The following is a 23108-nucleotide window of genomic DNA, read 5'->3' on the forward strand; positions in this document are numbered from 1 at the left end:
GGGGACAGCAGCTTTCCCCAGTGCCACCAGCCCTCAAAGTGTGGCCACCTCCCTGGGACACATCAAGTAGCAGGACAGGGAGCGGGCTGGGAAGGTGGAGGGGTGTAAAGAGCATCCCTTGGGACAGGGAAAATATGCTGAGGTTTGCTCACTTACCTTGGGGGTGCCTGCTGCCATGGCATCCTTCAGGATGGAGCTCTTGCTGCCAAGAGAGAAGAGAACGAGGTCAGTCACAAAACTGGCAGGCAAGGAGGGGAGTGCTTCGAGAGATCTCATAAGGTCAAATAGCAAAGCACATTGTTCCTCTTCCCTGGACCAACAAGAGCCTCCTCACCCTGCCTGGAGGGACATGGGAAGGAGGGCAGTGCCAACTATTTCTCCAGCTGTAACAAAGTGGTCATATGAGTGGAAGTCCCCAAACAGCCACATGAGTCAAACACTGACTCTCCCCGTGCCTGGGGCTTGCAAAGCTCCTCTCCCAGCACTGGGAAAAAGCAGAAGGCAAGTCTGCAGGGACATAGGGAAGAAAGCCAGGGAGAGGGCAGCAGAGGTGGTGAGCCCTGTGAAGGGTCAGGCACAATGAAAAAAGGAGAATAGGAAAGAGAAGGAGATGAAACCGGTATAAGAGCAAGGGAAAAAAAGATTTCTTCAGCTCCAGGCACACCGGGGAAGCAGCAGCTCTGCTGGAGGCTGGAGTGATTTGTTAATTCAGCTTGCTCTCCATTTAGCAGGGAAGGAGGTCCCTACCCGGTGCTCCTCCTCGCCTGCCCTCGCCAGCGGGAGATGCTATAGATTTAATAACACCTTCCCCCCTCCAGACAGGTTAAACTTGAAACAATTACATATCAAAGCCGACATGGCGGGGAGGCCTGCACTGTAATTTTTTGGTTATTAAAGTAATCTCTCTCATGTAAATTCTCCTGCTAACATGCTGCAAACAGCATTAGGAAATAAATTATTTCCCCATGATTCGATTTGTCAATGCAAAGCACCTGCAGCAGGCAAAAGGCTCTTGAAATATGTTGCCAAGCCCAGTGCCTGCGCTTGTAAGCACACGCTGGTGGGGTGGCTGGCTCCCAGCTCCCCATAGCCCCGGGGAGATGATGGATGGGTGGGTGGGTGGGTGGAGGGGGGAGGGCAGTGGGGGGAGGCGGGGGCTGGGGAAAGGGGGGGGAATGGAATTGTGTTTAATAACAAAATTTGTATGCAAGCCTGCATCCCAGGCTAAGGATGAGTGATCGGCAGCCAGAAAGTATTAAAAAGCCTCGCTAAACAGATGCTGACAATAGAACAAGACATATCAAATCAGATCTACTTCAGAAACATTAATATACACACGCACACACGCTCGCCCGCGCGCGCGCGCGTCCGGCTCCGCACACCCGCGCTCCTTTCTTCTCAATCACAGCAATATGGGAGACATCAATAAATTTTTATGAGACTTTTAGAAGATCAACACGGTACTAGATGTGACAAAAAAGCAATGTGCCTGTCATGTTCGCTTTGTCGGGGACACTTTAGCCCCAGATGCCGAGCTGCAGTGCCAGCAGGGAAAAATTGAATTTGGCTGGCTTTAATCTGCCTTGATTTGGCAGATGGCTGGGTGTTATGAAATGAGCAGGGATGGAGGAAGGTGTTTTCTCCTGGGGCTATGGCCCCCCTCCTCTCCCAGTGCCACTGCCTTTTGCCCCCTGCCCTGAAATGGTGGAAACACTCAGTTATCCACTGCCATCAGGTCACTCCCAATGCCACAGCTCCGCTCCCAGCTACGGTTCCTGGGGACCACAGATGGATGGGCTGGGGCATCACCTCTCCCACAGCCCCATTTCCCTGAGGGAATGTGCTGCAGGATGCTCACCAAGGGTACAGGATGCCCCCTGTGTCCTGTCCCCAGCTCTGCTCTCTACCCTCAGGAGGTGTCACAGAGCAGAAATAGTTCCTGCTGCCCACTGAGACGCAGCCCTGGCACCTCCTCAAGCCTGTGCAAGAACAAGCACGATGGGAAAGGTTTCCATCCCCTCTCCAGCTCCAGCACTACCCTGAATTTCTCAATCACATGAAGTGTGAAACAACTTTTTTTTTCCTTTTATAATCCAAACACCTTGTTAAAAAAACAAACCCATTTCCTCCCTTTTCTTGTTAAAGGTGTTTAAAATTATTCGTTTTCAAGGGAAAGAGGAAGAATATAATTAATTCCTCCTAGAAATGGTGTTAGGGCCAGGAAACTGAAGTTTTCAGAATGAGAGTCTCTCTGGTCAGACAAAAGATCAAGCCTCTGCTGTTGGGACCGATAAGGAAGGGGAGTGGTTTAGATAACTTGGCAGACTTTATTTTATTCTTCATCTGGAGGATTATTAATACTCACCCTCTTTCTTGCAATGTAGCTCTACTCTATCACTAATAAGAATTTGAAATTTGTTTTTTTTTTAATATCCAGAGATGGGTTAGGAATAGGCATAAGCCCAGGTCATCCAAGCACCCAGACCTTGCAATTTCAGCGTGCTTTTCCCAATCCCACTAAAGAGCCCCCTGAATTACAAGGGCTGCAGCCCCCTGCACCTCTTAAGAATGCTGGCAGCTGGCTCAGGATCGAAAGGCTGTCAGCAAAGAGAAACCTTCCCCTCCATAAACACCGCAGACAAATTAAAAATGGTAAAAGGGAAATCAAGACCTTTAAAGTTCAAACACTTTTCGGTGCCTTTTAAAGTTTTTTTGCTCTAGGCCCTTGCAGACAGCACAATCTTTGGAGACCTTGGGATTCTCTTTAATCACCCAGCCAGGCTGCAGTGGTCTGAAATGATTACACATTTACATAGTAATAACCCCAACACTCCCCACATTATTTCATGGCTAGCATATTTCCACTCAGCGAGTGATCCATGTGTTTTAAATTATAACCTGTACATAGGAAATTAGTTACTAAGTACGATATTCACGGGCTCATCTGACACTTCTAATTAAGGTGATTTACACAGAATTATCTTATGAAATAAAAAAATGGTGTTTTGCTAGCTAATAAAATATAATTACTACCCGCTTTTCTAAGTTACAGTTAGTTTTAATCTATTTGGGGAATTGTTTATCTAGTTCATTACAGCAAAACAACTTCTTTACCTTTTAGGCAACCCCCCCAAAGCACCAAAGAAGACCAAGGAACACCCTGGGAAGACCCAGTGATTTTGGCAGCCTCTGTGATCCAGGACACACCGTTCCTTTAGATTAGGGACCATCAGCTTTAAGAGGAGCCTTTCCTCTCAGCAAGGCTCTTCGCAGTGAAAGCAGAACTCAGGCTACACCAGAGACATTCAGATGTCCTTTAATGCTAGGCACACACATTTGGTTAGGAGCATCCCCAGGTGCAACTGGGAATCCCCTGGCGTGTCCCTGAGTGAGCTTCAAGGGGCTGTTCAGGCCCAATGCTTCTGTCATGATTTCCCAAAGGGCAGCTCAGCCAGCCAAGTACGTGCCCTCCTTATCCACAGTCTTGGGGTTTCCTCTACCCCTGCCATGGTTGCTGTTACACACAGTGACCTTCAAGCCTGTGCAGCTCCCACATGAGATCCTGCAAAACCAAAAATTTCTACAGACTGCAGCCAATGGATGTATTTAATAAAAAACTCAAAAAACCAACCAACCAACCAACCAACCAACCAACCAACCAACCAACCAACCAACCAACCAACCAACCAACCAACAAAAAACCACAAAAAAAACCCCAAAAAACCAAAAAAAAACCAACAAAAAAACAAACAAAAAACACCAAACAACCCACCAACCAAAACCCAATTGGAAACAATTTCTTTTTAGCTGTAGGACTCTTGGCTTGAACATGCAGCCTTGGGATGGGAGCCCCAGCAGCAGAGAAAGCCTCTGGCAGAGCGTGGATGGCAACTCCAGCTGTAACGGAGCTGTCGCTGGGTAGAGAGGGAAATGGATTTTTGTGAATGCCAGTTTAAATAAATGGAAGTGTCACTTGATGCTTAAATAAGGAAATGGGAGTTTGATTTTATACCTAGCTGCAGGTGACAGCCCTCAGCATGGCCCGGTGAGGTCTGTGCCATCACAGGAAGCACACTGGGGTTTTTACCCTGCTGTGGCTCCCCCAGTGGCACCTGCATCCCATGATAGGAAAAGGGGCTGAGTGATGCAAAAAAATTGCCAAAGAGGCTGCAGCCAGGGCTAGAAATGTTCTGCTCCTACAGTGCCAGACGTGCTTCCCACATGCTCTCCCGTCAGTATTTGTGAGACCTCAGTGCCCAACACAGTCAGTTGTGACAAATCTGACCCACAGGGCAGGCACCCACCTCCCCCACAGAGATGAAATGCAGCAGAATCATAAAACACTGTGGCACGACCTGACCATGCTGAAATCCCCTATTTGCTCTGTCCTATTCACATCCCCAACTCTTTCTGCCCTGCTGGATTTTCCTTTATCAACCTCTGGTACCCCATGTCCCCATCAGAGTGGATAACAGATTTCTGGGTGAGGATGTGATGGTCCATGTGTGCAGGGCCAAACAGGAGACCGTGGCTGGGGGGTAGTTTCATTTCTCTCCCGCTATTTGAAAAGGAGGTGGCTGGAAAAATAAAAAGGAAAATTGGAGGGAAAGGTCATGCATTAGATTGATTTGGGGGGCTCTTTGCTACCATGGCTGTAATGACTGTTTAATTATTCCCAGCTCATGTGGCAGTTCAGAAGAGGCTCTGCAGAAGACATGCATCGCCCCAGGGCAAATAACTGACCGGAGATTTATTTCTCACCCTTGGGTTTCCACACAGCCCTTCCCAGGCCTCTGCTGCCCGGAGAGTCAGCAGCTCTCAGAGGAAGGCTTTGCCCTCCAGAGTTCAAACCTCAGCCTTCAAACCCATATCCTGCAGTCAGGGAACGGGCTGCAGGTACCACAGGTCTGAAGGCAATTTAAGGAGTGTTCATAGCCCTTTGTAGCCCTTTTAGGGCACTGCATGAGCAAGGGAAAACATGACCCACACTTTTTTTCACTTGGTGTGCTACCCTGGAAGCTCTGACCCATGAGAAATGCTTCTCACCTACAGATTATGGACAGCAGCCTCTGCCTGCCCTGGGGTCTGCCATGGAGGAGAGGAACAGAGCGTCTCTAAGCAGGGCAGGCAGCTGCCTGGCTTGTGCTCTCTCCATAGGAAAAGCTGTGGGTGAAGGGTCCAGGCTGCTGTCATTGCCACCCTCTAAATGCACAGGAGGAAGCTGGAGGGTCTCTCTTCCCTTTCTGTCCATGATTAATCTGCCACAGTGAGGGGCAGGGACACAAATCAGAGTAGGAATGAAAGAGGATAAATCCATGGTATCAGCAGCACCACATTGGCTAGATAATAAACAGACTCCTCTCCTCATAAATTTCTCTCCATTCCCGCATGTTTCCCCGCCACCAACACTGGCAGACCTGGAGCTGGACTGCTCCTGGGCTTTCTGATGTCCTGGCTGGTGGGAAGAGCTGTGGCTTTGCCAGGGAACCTGGGACCCTCCACCTTGGCTGGCATCCTTCACTCCTGCCCAGACTGGGGCGCAGCAGGAGCACCAGGATGGCACAGTGGAGCCCCATCCAAGCTCACTGGGGTTTAGAGGATGCATGGGACACCTGAGGTGTCTGTGGCAAGGTGATCTATACCAGCATGTGGAGTGGGTGGCAGAAGCACTAGAGACACAAAGCACACTTCAATTTACTTGGTAGTTTCACTCTCTGTTCTCACTGCCCCAACCCCACACTGTGTCCTCACTCCTCATTTTGGTAGCAGCCAGCTCAGCCACTTCTCCACACCCCACACAGGGATGTGACCCTGCTAGCTGCTTTGTGGTGACAGGTGGTCCTGGCCCTTCTTGGGGATCACCAAGAAGCTGACACTTCCAGGCAAGTCTAATTTAAATTGGACAGGAGTCAAACTGCTGGAGAAAGCTTCAGGTGATACCACCCAGCTGGAGATGCATCTGTAAAAAAATGGAAAATGAAACTGGACACCCCTGACTGAGTGCTGAGGTTCTATGCTGAACACCTCTGCCGTGGGTGGCATGGGATGCCCCACTGCTGCTGTGGGGCAGGACTCTCTCCCCAAGGGAATCAGAGCAGAACAGGATGTGAAAACCCATTCTGTGTCCCTGGAGCAGCTCCCAAACACCAGCCTGTCCCCGCAGCCTGGTTTTGCTGGTGAACATTGGCTGCAGGGCAGTCATGGAGGACTCACACCCAGGAGGAGCACTGAGGAGACATCACACGCAATTAACTGCTTGACTGAACACCTAGGGGGACGGCAGAGCCCTTTGGGAAAGCTCTGGGAGCACTGGGAGCGCACAGCCAGGGAGAGGGTGCTGCAGGAGAGGTGCCCAGTCCCACCTGCAAAGCACGCTCAGGCACTTAATGGTACCTGTCCCCAGCATCTCCCCGGCCTGGATTTATGCCTTGAGGGGTCACCTCTGGCGAGACTCTAATAACACGACTTTATTAGCTTTCTTGTTCCTTCTTTAAGATACAGTAGCAAGGGGGGAGGAGGGCAGCAGCACCTCGGGAAAGAGCAGGGGTCGTATGGATAGGAAGCAGCTGCCCTCGCAGTTCCCCTTCTCTGTGACAAGGGGGAGAGGGAGAAAAATGATGCTCCCTTGAAATTTATCATGCACCCAATTACAATGTTAATTGGCAAGTCCCAGAAATCAATTAATTCGCAAATTTTTTTCAATTAAAAATTAAGATAAATCATAAAACGTTATTAAGCAAAGGCCAAACTCCATGAACTTTTTTTTTTTTCTGTAGGCATCTGGGTTTTTTTAAAATTTAAATAAAAAAAAAAGAGCTGTGTTGCCAAAGCCCGATGCCCTTGAGTGCCTTTGCTGAAGCGCAGGGGGCTGTCATCAGCAGGACTGGGCTGAAGACAGATAAAAAAATATCGACCAGTCGGACACACTGCTTCTGCTTTATTGATCAGGCGGGAATTTAACTTGCTGTGCATATCCACCGTGTCAGCAAGGGCCACGGGCGAAATTAAAAGTACTTGGCTTGGAGATGTCGCCTTGATACCGGGGGGTTGGGAGAGATGGAGGGAGGGGGAAGAAGAGGGGGAGAAAGGGAAGAAAAGAAAAGAAGAAGGTGGGAAAAGAAGAGGGAAAAAGAATGAAGAAAGAGACAGGGATAAGTCGAGGAGCAGGAGGTTGCAGTGCCTGCTTGCAATCTCACTTGTTGGTCAGGGCTCCCTCCTCTCTCTGGAGAGCCCGCAGGTGTCCACTGCATGCAAGGAAGGGAATCATGTGTTCCAACAGAGCATTGGAAAAAACCCTTCACTCAAAACTATTTCTAACCTCTCTCATGGAGAGGCTGGGGGACCTGCAGCATTTGCTGCATAAGAAGTCTGGGGAAGTACCTGGCCATCAAGTTAAAGTCCCCAGGCATAAATCAAGGAGACCTGAGGCGAGAGCCATGACCCTGATGTGACACATGGCAACAGAGCTAATTCGGGTTTTACACACCCTATTTATCCTGCAGGGCCTGGCAGCACGGCCACTCACCCTTCCCCAGCAGCCGCCCACACTGGCCCTGGGAAGGTCCTCCAAAGGTCCTTTGGGACAGCACAGTGCTTGGCAGATCCCACAGAAATGAAACTAACACTGCTCTGGGGCAGTGCAAGGAAAGGAGCAGCTGTATTTGAACAGAGGGTTCCCTGAATAGGAGAGGGGTGTGAGGCACATCTCATCACCTGCTCTGGGTCCTTATTGTGGCCAGGAGCAACAGACCAAGCCCCTGTCATTTGGGCACACAGGAATGATGTGCTTGCCAACCTGTCCATTAGCAGGAGTCTCCAGTGCAGACTCTGAGGGGCTAGCACGGATTGACTTTAATCAGAAAGACCATGAAACACTGGGAAAGCAACCTGTGAAAGATGTGAAAAGCAGGATGCATTTCCATAAGTCTGGAGACATCTCTCAAGAACAGTCATCTTGCCTTGTGACCAGTTTATCTCCCAAGGCCCCACAGCCTTTGTGTTTCAGCTATCTTGCCAGTTTCCTCCTTATTTCTTATCCCACTGGACCCAGAGCTGCCTCTGTCCCCTGAGAAGAGTCACTACTGTTCCTCTCTACATAAAGAAGCTCCTCACAGCAGGGTGAGGATGCTCTGTGCAGTGCCAGGGACTGAGGAAGCACTTTCTGCTTCTACCCCGGCTGCAAAAGAAGAGAGGATTAAGAACAGTGAGAGGAAAAGAGCATGTGTGCAAACAAGGGAGAGGAAGCTTCGGATGGAACCCAAAGGAAGATTTAAGCCTGGGCAGAGGTGCACTGAATGCTGCTACAGGAGCTGGAGCACCACAGTTCTGGGGTTGGCTCTTTTCCTCTGACATGAATCAAAGCTGGCTCCAAAAGTCAAGCTAAATCCCCCATCTGGGCACTTCACCCTCTTTGACACAGGCATTCCCACTACATCTTACTCTGCCCTCCTTTGCCTGACACTATTTGGTTCTTTGTGACAGCATCTTTGAGGTCACAGAAAACAGCCTGCAGCACTTTCCATCTGCACCAAGGTGCGAGACCCCGGTGCCCTCTGTGCTCCGGGAAATGCTTCGTAATCACAGAGGCAGAAGAGAAATTATTCCTGGACACACAGAAAGGTCATTAGGGGAAATCAGTAGCTCCTGAGATGCTGGATGTGCAGGGATGTGTCCCCATGCCCCCAGCAGAATGGCAAGGAGCAATGAGAGCTGCTGGCCCGGGCTAGGAGCAGCCAACAGGTGGGCACAGGCTTTGTAATAATAACGTGCTCAGAACAAGTACTGATAGCAAAGGAAAAAAGAAAGAAAAGTGAATGAGGGGAGAGTTTGCACAGCCATGGGGCACTTTGAGAACATCATCACCCTCACTGCTCCACCCTCTGGACCACTCCCCAGCTATACTGATACACCTCATCCATTTTTGGGGAGGTGAAATCCCAGCTCTGAAGCATAGGCTTGCTGCTGCTAATGCAGGGGAGAATCTGTCAGCTGTGACACAGTGAAATAAAAACACCCCCTGCCAAATATTTTTTTAAAGGAGCATTGCATATTCAAGAACAGATTGTTATGCTATTAAAACCACTGCATCCCAACCTTCAAACTGCTGAACTCAGCAACTGTAATATTTGTAATGTGACTTCCTAAGGTTTTTTAAATGGCCAATAAATGTCTCTTTCCCAAACTCTAGAAAGAATCATTGTGGAGCATCAGCTGAGGCTGGCTCTACAGCTCTTACTTCCTCCTCTACTTCTGTCAACTCAAATTCATCTTGCCTCCCACCCCAAACTCAAACCAGAGTCCCAAACCTGCCCTTCTCCACCCAGCCTCCCCTCCATCAGCCATGTTCTGTGGTTACTGCCTGGGGAGAGCAGGGATTAAGGGTGCTGCTGCCCACTGCCACCTCTGCTCACAGTATTTACCTGCAGGGTGACACACAGCAATGCACACGGGGACGTGTGTGTGTGTGTCCTGAGGGACACCCCTGGGTGCTGCTCTAGAATGCTCTAGAGTGCCCACCTGCACTCTGTCTAGGTAGTTCTAGGCTGGGGAAATGCAGCTGCAGCCAGAGCACCAGCTGAAGCTTGGAGCTGGGGCCACTGACAGCTCCAGAAAGAGTCTCACATTTCAGTGTGTTCTTTGCCTTTAACACGGATGAGGTGTAAAACAAGTGAATATATATTGAGTAAGGATAGGAGACTGACATCCAGATCAGCTTCATGCACCCAAACCAGGAATATTAATGTATTCTGCGTCGACCAGCCTGGCTGAGGCACAGGGCATAGACACATACAAAGGGTCACTGTTACTATTTCTTATTTTTACATTGGGGGGCACTTAGCTGCTCAGATGGGCACCTTTTGCTCTCTGACTGCACAGGCAGAGCAAGGAGAGCATCCCTTCTGCCCTGCATCATGGGGCCACCCCTCACCTGCCTCCCACTCTCTGCTGCTTTGAGCCTATGCTCTGCAAAGGTGAGTTCCAAGGCAATTTCTCTTTGGAGGAGAAATACCAACAGTCTTGCCTAGCAAGAGTTAAACCCCATAAAACCAAGGCTTGTAGTTTTGTTTTCTTTCAATTTATACCCTTCACTTAAAGGGGGGGCAGGTGGGGAGGGAAAGAGGGGGAGAAAAAAGAAAGCCAGGTGACATATTCTAAGAGGGAGCACCGAAAACGTGTTAAGCACTTCAAAATCTCATATATTCAATCGGCCTCTGGCAAGACATCTGCCTAATGTTAGCGCTTAAATATCCTTTTCCATTTTACATGCATTCAAGTCTCATTTGAGCGAAATGAAACGGTATTATTAAAGGGAGATTTTGCACAAATGGCCTGAATTTGACATGTCAAGTTCAATGAGGCTGTTACATATGTAACACCAAAAAGGGCTCGGAGGCTGCCGGCTCTTGAAACAGCGCCAGTGGCTCAGAAATGAAATTTGCATTCAGAGAGCCCTGCTTGGCTGTGTGGAGCTGTGCACAAGGCTCAGTTGGACCCACACAGCGTGGAGGAGCCGTGGGGTGAGCACAAGCAGGTCTCTCCCTATGCTGTGGGAAACTGGACGCACCAAGAAAGCCGCAGAGTTAGAAACCCAGATACCTCATTCCCACCCAAGGTTGCTTTTTCAAGGGAAAGCTGGACCCTGCACCAGGGTTGGATCCTCCTGAGTGATGTTCATCACTGGTCCAAAAGCTGGGTTTTGTCCCTGGTACGTGCGCAGGACTGCTGAGGCATGGGTGGGTGCTGCCCTGTTGCCAGCACGGCTCCTCCTGCCTCGCTGCATGATGCTCGAGCTGGGTTGACCTTGAGATGTCCCTGTCCTGAGGCCAGGGTGGTCACACCAGTACTGCCCTTGGAGGGAAAAAGCACTGTCCCTGTCTCTGGGGGATAGCAAACCCCATTCCCACCAGCTGAGAAAGGGGTTCATTGGAGTGGGTGAGTTGCTTGTGGTGATCTGGGACATGGGTAGCATCATCCAGGTGGTGCCTACAGCTTCCTTGTATCTCAGCTCCTAGAAGCTCCTGGAGAAATCCCTTTTCCAGAGTTGATCCAGTGCCCACCAAGCCTCCAGTGCTGCAAGCTCAGTGGGCAGGAGGGGATCTGACTTCCTAACCCCAAGCACAGGAAATCTATGATTTTGTTGCAAATCATTAAGGTTTATTAAATCTTAACACCACAAGCCATGATTGGCTGCATCCTCTTTAAATTAGAAAAAAGAAAAAAGCCCTTGGAAAGCAGCCCCCTGGTTTGCTTCTCCCCATCAGACTGATAAGTAACAGCTGCTCGGCCATTTCGGTAACAAGTCTGTATTGGCAGGGAGCGGCCAGGGCTGCCAGTGCCCGTCGCGTTTATAGGCCTACATTTTATTTTTATGTTTATTGGGTTATTTGAGATCATTATTAGTTTCTCTCTTCTCTTGTTGATGTGTTCTTGCTCCTGGCTTCTCCAGGCAGGAAAGGTGGGGGAATGGGAAATGGAGCAACCCACTGTAGCGAGCTGCCTGATGGATCTGGGCAGTGCGGGGGACTTAACCCCATCACACCCCACTGCAAATCCTGCCCACGATTCTGGCCCTTCCTGACTACTGCTGCCCTGGTCCCTGCCTCGGTTTCTCCAGGACTGGGAGAGCCCATCCCTATGGGGAGCTGCTGTGTTACAGATTAGCCTCCATCGCCTGAATCCATGGCCTAGATTGAGCATTATCTATCACACTACGGAGGGAGTCGTTATTTAATAATTAATAAAGACCTCTGATTCTTCCTCGCCGCCTGCGTGGCCGAGTGGTGCAGGCCAGGGAAGCGAGGGCAAGCCAGGGAGAGCTGTCTCCTCTCTAACTGCTGCTGTTATTTAAAGGAATAATGCCATTCTTTTTCATTTGTCAGCTGGCCCACAATGGCCCTTGTCATGCTTTATGATTTAGGGTTTCCTTTCCTTTCCCATTAAACGCCACCTTCCCATCACCACTTCGCGCCAGCCAGCCTCTGCTCCTGGCTTGCAGTTTCAGTTTCACTCTGATATTGGCCCAACTTCTTTGATGGGCTCCTCCGAGCACTAATTGCTTCTGTTCATTTAAACCTGTTCACTAATTTGCAGTGGCCCTTTATTAAGTTGGATGCGGCCCAAATTACACCATAAATTACTCTTGCAAGAGGACTGGGTGTCGCGGGGGATAAATGGGCTGCCTGTTCCCTGCTTCCCCCTTCCCTATCTTCCCGTGCAACACACAGGGAATGTGAGTGTCAGCCTGAGGCTGCAGGTGCCAAATTTGGGATATCTCAACCCAGATCCATTCCGGGAGGTCTGTCTTTTTCTAACTAAAGCTCTCTCCTGTTCCCTCCATCTGCAATGGCTATCATTGAATCCAAGAAGATCCAAGCCAAGCAGGGATGGATTCTGCACCCTCCACACTGTGCACAGCCACATGCAGCCCTCACCCTGACACACACACACACTCACACTGACACACATGCTGTCTCTCCTCTCCTACCACCTGCTGATGTAACTTTGCTTCTGGTAGGCAGTTTGATTCCTTTCCTCACCTTTTAATGACCGGAGAATTCATTAATAATTGAAATAAACACGCTCTTTCCCAAGGCTGCTGACTTTTATTAAGGCAGGGGCAGGGATTTGCCAACCCTTGGCTGCAGCCATTTCCTAAATAACTGCTAGCAGTTAAAAGGCAATTTTTTTTAATAGGTGACTTTTTTGCACTGAGGGTAGCAGAAGGGAGCTGAAGGCAGCTGAGGAGCAGTGTGCACCAATGCTGCAGGGTTGCTCCATCACGGGATGTCAGCAAAATGAGAGCTACACACACCTCCCCAGGGAAAGGGATGTCTGTGACCTCTGGGAGGAATTTCTGCCTGCCTTTACCTTTGCAGTGAACTCCAGGGAAATGTTTCTGCCCCATTGGCTAGCACTAGATCCCCCGCATCTTGTAGCTGTGGGCACCACCATCTTCTCTGCCCCATGCAGGTGCCCCAGCCAGATCACCAGCGGTGCTGATGGACCCCAGGGAGCTGCTTACCTGATGTTCAGCTGTGTGAGCTTCTCCAGCTCCTGCTCCATGTGCTCCTGCAACTCCCCGGGGCGAAGAAGGACCTGGCAGATGGGGCAGATTGGAGCCTGGCTGTCAAACAAAGTTGCTTTCTTTTTGCCTGTGAGAAGGAAAAGAAGGGAAAAAGCTTTAGCTCAGATCAGCTGCCATCAGCATCGTCTGTGCTCTGCTTTGGTTCCTGTCCTAGCACAGGACTGAAATCCAGGGATTTTCTCATGGTACAGCCCTAATTCTCTCCCCATCCTACAGTGCCTGGGGCAGGGATTGGCTCTCTTCTGCAATGGCACAGCAAGTGACACGAGAGGGCCCAAGCCTGGCTGCAGGCCCTCCAGTCTTACAGGGAGAGCAGCAACAGCCACATTCTGGAAGTGCCCCTGTGCAAACCCAGCTTCCCATTTGAGGTTCAGGTGATATGACTTAGAGTAGATGAATGACAACACTGCTCACTGTTCCTATTAACTCATTATAAAGAACCATCTTCATCCTCCTTGACACTCCTGAAGTTGGGTGGGTCAGGATGATCCTCTCTATAAAGGGCAAAGTAGATCTCCATGGGCACACAGTGTTGGGACGCAGAGGAAAACCCGTGGTGTGAGGCTGTGGATGCACTAGGGAGCAGGTCTAGACGCTCACCCGGGATTGCTCACCCTTTCCCAGGGCTGGGCTGGGGCCCCTTGTCCCCCCTGCACCACCAGCAGCTCCAGACCCCGGAGTTCTGGGCCCCCTGGGGCTGTATCACCCCTGGGTGAGATTTGGGGCTGCCTGTGTACCCTAATCCCTAGCTGGGTTGAGTCTTTGAGGCAAATCTGCAAGCAACACATTTCCTCACACCCTCCTTACTCTCAATCCTGTCTTCTGCTTCCCTGCCCAGCCACATCTCCCTGGTTCACTCCCTGATCTGAAGCCAATTTCTTCCAGCTCAGAAACTTTATTGCCCCCTCTGTAAGGAATATACAGCGTCCATTTAACATAAAATAAAACTCTAAAGCAAACAATGAAGTTCCCATAAAAGAGGGAAGCCCTCAGGTCCCCAGGCCCCCTCTCCCAGCTGTACTAGCAGCTCTGCTCATGAGAGGGCGTGTGGAGCCTGGCTCAGATGGCTCTGGCAGGGAGAAACGTGCTTTATAGCTGCCTCTTGTCATCCAGCATGAACCCTCCTGCTGGATTATTTATTTATGTATTAGACATGGATCAAATTGGTTAAATCCGAGTGAGAGGCAGTAATGCACAATAAAGCAGCCGGCGCTGGATACGAGGGGGCTGTGTGCAATGTGGCCTTCCAATCAGGAGCCAAAAGGTGCCATTTTATGGTTCCTAATGATGGTGCAGCCCAGCTAAATGAATCCCCATTAAAGGAATAGACCTTCTCAAAGGATAAAACATTGGTGTGAGCAGCTTTACTGGATCTCTGCTTCTCCCTGTATAACTGCCTGGCACAAGCATTTAACAAGAGAAAGGGTCTGAAGTAAGTTTGAGAGTCACCTTGGCTTATCTTTGCCCTTCAGCAGGACAAAGTGTTAGTGCCTGGTGGAAGCAGGGCTATCACTGGGATATTACCTGCCCTTTTCTTCAGCACCTCTATAGGAGATGGAAGAAACTGAGGCATAAGGGGCAAGGTGGGGGAGGCCAGTGCTAGGGTGCATTCCCTACCTTCCCAGATTCCCTTTCCACAGGGAACTCTCCCACTTGCAGAGCCAGGAGGAAAACCTGACTGGTCTCTCCTCTGGACTTGGGCACTCCCAGAGGCTCCCAGGCAGATCCCAGGTGCTTTGGGCCCTCATTCCCACCATCCTTCTGCCAGGGAGGACATACTGGTTTTCAGCAGCATGCAGCCCATGCAACTTGGAGCATCTTCCTCCCTCCTCCTTCCCTCATGTTTAAATAATGCCCAGAATCCAGCCCAAACCCAAACATCCAGCTCCTGCTGACCCTTGCAGGAAAGGTCGGCATTTCAGTAATTCCATCTTCCTCTTGGAGCTTTTCCACTTTTGTCTAGTGGGGGCCCAAAATAGCCCAGGAGCGTCCCCGACCACCTGCTATTTATAACCCCAACTTCACAGCAAAACAATGGAGCTGTCTGAGTCTCCCTCCCAAAATAAACAGGCAGCCTTTGAGGGACGGGAAATCCTGCTGGATCCCCGCTGTGGGGTGTACAGATGGATGGGTAAACAGGCTGCCCTCCACCCTGCTGTGCTGCACCCCCACTCCTGGCCCAGGCCACTGCCCTGGGGCCCACGAGCCCCCATCGCCATCCCCAGCTGTGGCTGCTGGGGCTGGGATGCTCTCAGCAGCACCAAAGGGCGGAACAGAGATTGAGCATCCCTGTGTCTCTGCTCCACAGGGAGCTCAGAGATGTTCCTTTGCTGGAGGAGGTGATGGACTGTCCTGGACCACAGAACTGGGATTGGCAGCCTTGGGTCAGGCTGCATAGTCAGGGTCCCCTGCTGGGGTCCACCTGCTACACCAGACTGCTGGGATGTTTAACCTCCTGCACACCCAAGGCCTCACACCCTGCTTGTTCTCTGGTACTCTTCCATGAGGTGCATATTCCTAAACAGAGGCGGCTTTGGGTTTCAATGGCTGGGGCAACCAGGAGGAATCTCAGGCCATGGGAACAAGCCTTGCTGTCTTCCAACCCCAGCCCAGGCCAGCAGGAGAAATGAGCAGCAGTGGCCTTACCCACCAGCTACACCAATGATACAGTGATGAATTTGTGCCAAGGAAGGATGTGACAGCTGTCACTCCACATCCCCATGACAGCCAGGGAAGATCCCCTTGCTCCAGTGAGTGCAGGAGGCTGGTGCTTGCACTGAAACAAGGGCTTCCAGAGGGGCAGGAGAACAGGAACCTGGACACACAGCCAAGTCCCTGATGTACAGATTGCAAAGCAGGAGACAGCAGCAGCCCCGGCTCCTGGCCCAGGGGGCTGACAGCTCGCTCTCACAGGAGCAAGGCTAAGTGCAGCTGACAGGCACGAAGGAGGCATCCTCTCCCGTGCCAGGGGGACACCTACGCAGGCGTCCCCAGGTCTGTGGCACCCGCTGCAGGCCTGCAGTGCAACACAGGCTTCTCCTGGAATGCGTCTCCCCAAATCAGCAGCTTCCACATCTGCAGCATGCCCGGAGCCTGGCACACACCCACGCTGCGGCGACCTGCTCCAGGCAGTGGTACCCGTCTCCATGGTGTAGGATGCTGGGTTGTGGGGAGAAGGAGAGGATGGGCACGGCAAGTCCTCAGGCTTTGTTTGTGAACACCAGGGTGGAGAGAGATGCATACATCCCACCTCTCCTCTGCAGAGCAGGGACATCCTGATATCCAGGAGCAAACAAAGGATGCTACATCATGTATGTGGCTGGATGGTGCTGGGGTGTAAGTGCTCACCCCTCTGGATGGAGCAGAGGGCATTGATTTGCCCAGGGCAAAACAAAGGGCCCATATCCCTGAGCAGGGGGGACCTACCCCTGCTCCCTGCTTATCCTTCCCTGCCCTGTGCCAAACCCGCTCCTGGGAGACACTGAATGGCTCTTTTCAGGCTTTTGTTTTTTGGCAGCTGTGTTTTTGTTTTCTTTGCCCCTCTCTCTCCCCTTCACTCTCTGGTTACTCGGTGGGCTTGGCTCCAGTGTTTACCCTCCGCAGCTCTGCTGTGCTTCCCTCGCTGCCGACCCCCCGCTCGCCAGTGCCAGAGAGATGAAAAGGCAGAGCTTTGGTGCTCCCGCTGTTTGCATGGTCTCCTGGGCTCCGCGGAAATGTTTAACTCCAAGTGTTGAAACCGAGTATTTCCTGCTCTGAAAGCACAGTGCTCCATATGCAGATGCACCCCTGTGTGGAGGAATTTGTCCACAGGCTCTTTCAGAGGGCATCTGCAAATGGATCCCAGCTCAGGTAGGGATTGGACCAAACCCTCCTGATCCCACTGGGGATAGAGGGCTGGATCCTTCATTCAGTGACATTGATACGGATCCAAGATAATTCCCTTGGGAAAGGTCTGATTCACTGCAAAGCAGCCAGTAATGGGACCTGGGCTCCAGGCTGGGAACCTGGCTCAGGTTCTGGGGACACAAGATAGGCATGGAGCCATGAAGTCACCCCTGCTCCTGCCCTGCACCTGTGCCCTGACAGCACTGCAGGGTGGGAGCGTGTCCCTTGGAAGGCAGAACTTTCCCTCACAAGCACAATGCGAGCTACTGTTTTGGAGAGCATATATAAGTGAAAAACTCGAGGAACCCAGCCCACCAACAGTGCTGACAGCACAGGGTGTATACAGCCCCCCACCACTACACAGCGCAGAGTAAACAATGCTCCCATCACTCAATGAGCAAAGTTTACAAGGCATGAGGGCTCCCTCTGCACAGGAGCTCAGCGAGTTGCCAGATGAATGAAATAAATTGTCCATGACTCCACTGCTCATCTGCACTGATGCACAGCCAGGTGCCTCCCCAGGAACTGCTGCCGAGGGTGACATAGGTGGTGCCACCTGTGGCTCCTCATGCTGTCCCTCCTTGTGACCAGCTGAACCTTGCTCCCATGAGGACCAGCTCTTCAGTCCCAACTCCTGATTTCTCCTACCTCAAACTCTTTTCCACTTCTCTGAGTACCAAACCCCCCTCTTTGAGATGCCTCCCTCCATCTCACCTTCCTATTTCTGCGCTCTCCCCCTTAAACACTCCGTCATTTAAACCCAATCAAAGCCAGTTGATCTGAAATTCTTCTGAATAGAAATGACCCCATGCTGGGGCCCCGTGGCCCCATGCCCTGCACTGGGGGCTGTGCTAAACCAGGTGGGTGGTAATGGAAGTGCTGACACAGGCTCCTTGACAGCACTGCCACTGCCAGCTCCTGTAATAATCCCTCTGGCTGCTCTGCAACTCGCTTTCCGCGGCGATTATTTTCCATTCGATGATGGGCTTGCTGTTATTTGTGTACTGATAGCAGGTATCTTGTGTGACAAGCCTCCTTTCCTTCCAGCTCAAAAAACAATAATTCAAAGAAAGCCCCATATTAGCTTGGAAATAGCAAAACACTCACTCTTCTCCTGGTGAGCCCACGCCACAACTGATGAGGCTCACAGAGCCCTGGTAGTAACTGGGAGGGGAGATGACAACAGTGGCTCAAGGCAGAGATGGTTCATGTGTTAGTGCAGAGCACTCCAGGATAACAGTAGAGGCAAAAAATAAATGGCAATAAAGTGAGGGAGCAGGAATAATGTTGATGATTGCTCTCCCATCTCCCTGTTATTTACTGGTGTGGTGCCAGTGCTGTCCCCATGGAGTGGCATCCTGCCTGCTGGGCACTGCCTCGGATCCTGCTGGTTGGTACCAAAAGGTATAGGCACCCAAAAACCTGCAGATGAGGTCAGGGCACCTCCCATTCCTTCCATCAGGAAGAGATTCTGATGCCAGAGACAGTGACAGGCAGTGAGGTGACTCTAAGTTTGAGTGCTGTGGCTGGGTTCAGTGTCTGGCCATGACTGCATCCACAGCACAACTTAACTCTGCAAACACCCCAGAGAGCAGCAAGCACATCCAGACCACTGAGGAATCGCCCAGCACTGAGCAGACCTCCCTTGGAGCACTTGCCCTTTGGAGGTCTGTGCAGGCAGGAAGGTGTCAGAGGTCTGAAAAAATGGCTATTCAGGTAAGAAAATATTTTTGAGGAATCACTCCTGCATCACAGCACAAAGATGCTGCAGAGTACCAACAGAAACTGGACTTGGATTGTGCCTGGCACAGCACGAGCCAGTCCTGCCTGGAATCCAGCAAAGAGAGGCACAGGGATGAGTGACAGCTGGTTTTATACACCTAGGGTGTATAAAACACATAGAGACACAGACAGACAGGGGGACCTCTGCAACCTCATGAACAAACTGGGTCACAGAGAAGACCTGTACTCAGACTGCTGCATCCCCACCAAGAGCCTGATACCTGACACTGCTCCATGCTAAGGTGCCCAGGCTGCCAAGCAGCTTAGAAAATACACCTGCTTCTCCTGAGAGTAAAAACTAGAGAGGGATCTGAGGCAGAAAAGCTTGCTAAAATATTGATTTCCCTCCAAAGCAAGAGTTGTTCTTGTAGCTGCCTGTCCAGACAAGCTGGATACTGGAGAGGACTGGTGTAAACTAGTGCAGCGCTGCTGCCATGCAGTTAACCCCAGCTGGGGCTGGTCCCATGGGTCACTCAGTAAAAATGCACGTTTGAACAGCACCCTGGGCTCTTCAGAGGCTGTTGCAGGTCCCGTTGGGTCCAGCACCGTGTTTCTCATGGCCAGTGGCAGCCTGGCAGCAGGAGAGGTGAGGAACCCCTTGTGATCCGACCCTGGCTCTCCATCTGCAGAGATCATGGCTGCCCGGCGTGGGGCAGTGAAGATGGATTGAGCTGGGCAATAATTTAAGGAACGGAGTGAGTCTGTACATCCAATCACTTTACAAATCAGGGGAAAGGGAGAGAGGAGGGAAGGCAGGAGGGGGGGGAGAAGTGAAAAGGCCGCGCAGGGAAATGCATCACAATTACTGTCTCAGCTCTAATGAGGAGCCTGTCATGAGGCTGTCATCCTGCGGAAAGCCACCTACTCAGAAAGATTCAATAAAAAAGTAGCAGAGAGATAAAAAAGAGATATATTTCAGCCCTTGCTAATATTCTTTTCATTTGTCCCAGCACAAAATAAGATACTGCACTTAACCGGCTCGGTTAAAATGAAAAGGGGGGGGGCGGGAAGGGAGCAGCATTGATCAATACCACTAAAAGCCGGGAGACACGGTGATGGAGTGCAATTTTTTTGTCTGTGCTGAAGCATAGCAGAGGCCCGGGCGGGGTAATTTATGATTCGTACGCATGCCGGCTAACTAGAGGCTGACAAGACAATGAATCCCCGATGAGAGGGACGCAGGCTGCCGGGAGAGCTGGAAAGGGAGAGCATGACAGGGACCTGGAAGCGAGAGAGGAAGAGGAGGACTGGGACAGGCTGATGGTGCTGCTCCATGTGGGGATGCTGAACTGAGCAGAAACACTTCCCTGGGCTACACAAGAGGAAAACAGAGAAATGCTGAGAGCAAGCGAAGGAAGGTGTTGCACTGCCTGCTTCCCTGTCCTCCTCTCTTCCAGCTCACAGCTGGGCAGCCTGCCCACACAGGCTTCTCCCAAGGAAGCACTACAGCGCCCAGCCACACCCCTCTCTGGGCTGGAGATTGGCCAAATGAGGTCAGCAGGGGCCAAGGACAGAGATGATCCCTCCTCTGCTCCAGATTCTCTGACGGGTGCCAGTATGAGTCTGGAAAAGCTCACAGCCATGGAGTTGGATCTTCTTGCTGCCATCCATCATCTGCTCTCAGAATGAAACTGGAATCTCCTTCAACCCGGGTTCATCTCCCAGACATACAAGTCCTGAGGAGCAGCTGTTTCTCCCCAGCATCAGTCAGGGTCCCTGACTTCAGTGAACAGGCACGGCAGAAACTCTGCAGAGGGAATCCTACAGCTCTGCGTTCCATACTGGGGGATCTCTTTGGGCATGATGCACCTTGTTTCCCCCATCCTTGAGCTGCCCTCCATCCCATGAGTCTTTTTACACCAGGCACCCAAGACTGGCCAGGCTGTGGACAAGCCACCCAGATCCCCTGGGACCCCAGGATCATGCCTGCAGTTCTGCAGACTCCATGGCCCATGGCCAGTCCTTCCTCCGTGGGACTTGCAAAATGAGGCACTGGGACAGAGCACACTTCCCAGCACATAGCAGTGAGGCAGAAGACCCCAGGGCTCTCTCAGTCCTGTGCCATGGCCAGACAGAGTATGGGGAATGATTCTGCCTCTTCACCATCCCTTCTCCTCCTCCTCAGACACCTGGAATGCCTGGGGTTGTGTACCCAGGGCTGGTGGCTGGGCTACATCCACCAATGTGCCTGGCCTCTGGCCCTGTTTGCTCTTACAAGGGCCACTTCTTGTCGCTGGTTGGACGAGTTACCCAACCTGGACTTTCTGGTGGCTTGGTGGGAGAGGGTGGAGAGAAGGAGCTATTCGGCTACATCGCCAAAGTGTGCCCTAACTATCCATGTTCTGCATCAGCTCTTGGGATGGAAAGACCTGGAGCAAAGCACCTTCTTTAAACACCAAAAAATAATTGCAGTGGGAACTAGAAAAGGTGGGCGTTTCACAGAAACATTCGTGTATCTGGCTGGGAGACTGTACAAGAGCTGGGGTCTGAGGTCTGGACACATTTGGGGCCTGTTTTGGGCCTTGATTGCTTAATCTGTAGCAGAAACAGGGATACAGTTGAGAGAGGGAGTAATAGCCCTACAACTGGTACTGGGGAAGACCTGCAGAGGTTTCTCCCTCCAGCTTCATTCCACCATCACATCCAGCTCCCTATAAAACATGCAGGATGATCCTGCACCAGGCTGCAGCTGCTCAGCTGTCTCAGCCCCACCTGCCTCCTCCTTTGAGTTCTCAGCAAAGGACCTGACTGCATCCTGAGAGACAGGATCAGCCTGGAAATGAATCTTTGCTTTCACCGCTGGCAGTGAAACAAGAGCCTAGGAACTACCCCAGTGCCACTAGGATGGGGCATGCTGAGGGTCCCCCCACAGCCCAGGGAGGTACCCCAAGAGGGGCTTCAGCCCCATCCTGGCCCTGCAGAAGGCACTTGCAAGCAGCCATGCTGCTCTAATGCCCTTGACTTGGGAGGGCAGTCTGTTAAGTTGGTGATATACTGATACACCTACAATTCAAAGGGGTGATGTGGTGGAGTCTTTCCCTACCTCCCACCCACTCCCTCCCTGCCACATTCCAGCTCCTCTCCTCTCCTCCCTTGGGGATGTGTGGGGCACATATCGAAAACACAGATATTGAACTGTCAAAACTATTTCCTACAAGAAAATAGATTCATCAGCTTGCAGCACACAGGGTCATTGCCACATTTTCCCCTCGCGCCGGCACCTGCACATGCCGGCGCATACCCAATGCCTCTTCGCAGCACCGGCACTTTAGCTTGTAGCTCAGGGCCCTTAAGTGACTTTGAGAAATGGATAATCGATTATAATTCCACGGGCCTCTCTGCAGATTTATCCGGAGAATGTATAAAAGCCAGGGATTGGGAGAAGCGGGTCCTTCTGGCCAACATGTCAATTGCCTGTGCTTTTCGTGCCCAGCTCGGAAAATCGCATCCCGAGCACGACTCTGTTTAATCCATCAGTACACAATCAATGCACTCTGTAATCAACTCTTGATCACTTAATTTTACACATGTTGGCTGAATCCCTTTGTTTAATCACTAGATCAGGCCGCCTTGTTGCACTGCCCCCTCCCTGCTTAACCCTCCCTGACCCTCATCCCCTGCTGTCGGCACTACCAAATGCAGCCCAGAGCCTTCATTTCACCTTGAGGAAGAGCTCCCATGAATTTAGAGAGTCATGAGATGGCAGAAAGGGAAAGAGAAGGAGTGAAAAATAACACTGGAGAGAAAGAAAATATTTTCCCTTCTGTGTCTTCATAGAGCTTGTGCTGGCCTTTTTGATCCATGTAACAGCAACCACTGCTGGGGTTTAAAGAGGGGCTGGATGTCGGGGTATGCACACTGAAGCCCTGTAACACCCCAGGGAGAATGGGCACGTTGGGGTGCCACTGGGAAGAAGCACCAGGAAATGACAGGCAGTCATCACCCAGCTGCATCTGTCCCCTCAGCATCCTCCCCGCCCCCTGATTATTGTGACTGTTTTAGCAGCCAGTGCCATTATGAGCAACAGTTCTTGATCTTTCCCTCCCAGAGGCATCCTTGGGAGCATCACTCCCATCTCACCAGGGTTCATCTCCCTTTTCATGGCAAGAGCACGACCCTGGGGTTGTGAATGCATGTAAACACAGCTATTTGGCATTTTTAGCATGATTTGTGTCACTAGCCTGGTGCCATCTCACCCTTCGTGTTTGTTCTGCCGGCTTGCCAGGGTCAGTGTCTGGGGGATGCTCATAGGTAGAAATGTCTGATGGCCCAACAGTGAAATGCACTGGGATTTTGCAAGAAGATTTTGTTGCACTTTAATTGTGTGATGAAAGCCTGGAGCTCAGAGATAGGGGGA

General features: G+C 51.3%; 1 protein-coding gene across 5 annotated transcripts in view; it reads right to left on the reverse strand.

Annotated features, from left to right (window-relative positions):
* Positions 1–23108, reverse strand: part of RNF220 (ring finger protein 220) — a 217715-nt gene that overhangs the window by 68573 nt on the left and 126034 nt on the right. For all 5 annotated transcript variants that reach the window (XM_030953260.1, XM_030953261.1, XM_030953262.1 and 2 more), the window contains 2 exons: positions 13022–13151; positions 157–202 (listed from right to left, as the gene is read on the reverse strand). In XM_030953260.1, the coding sequence (XP_030809120.1) occupies positions 157–202; positions 13022–13151 (176 nt within the window). The remainder of the gene's footprint in view (positions 1–156; positions 203–13021; positions 13152–23108) is intronic.

This window comes from Camarhynchus parvulus, chromosome 8, assembly GCF_901933205.1.
Source record: "Camarhynchus parvulus chromosome 8, STF_HiC, whole genome shotgun sequence".
NCBI lineage: Eukaryota > Metazoa > Chordata > Aves > Passeriformes > Thraupidae > Camarhynchus > Camarhynchus parvulus.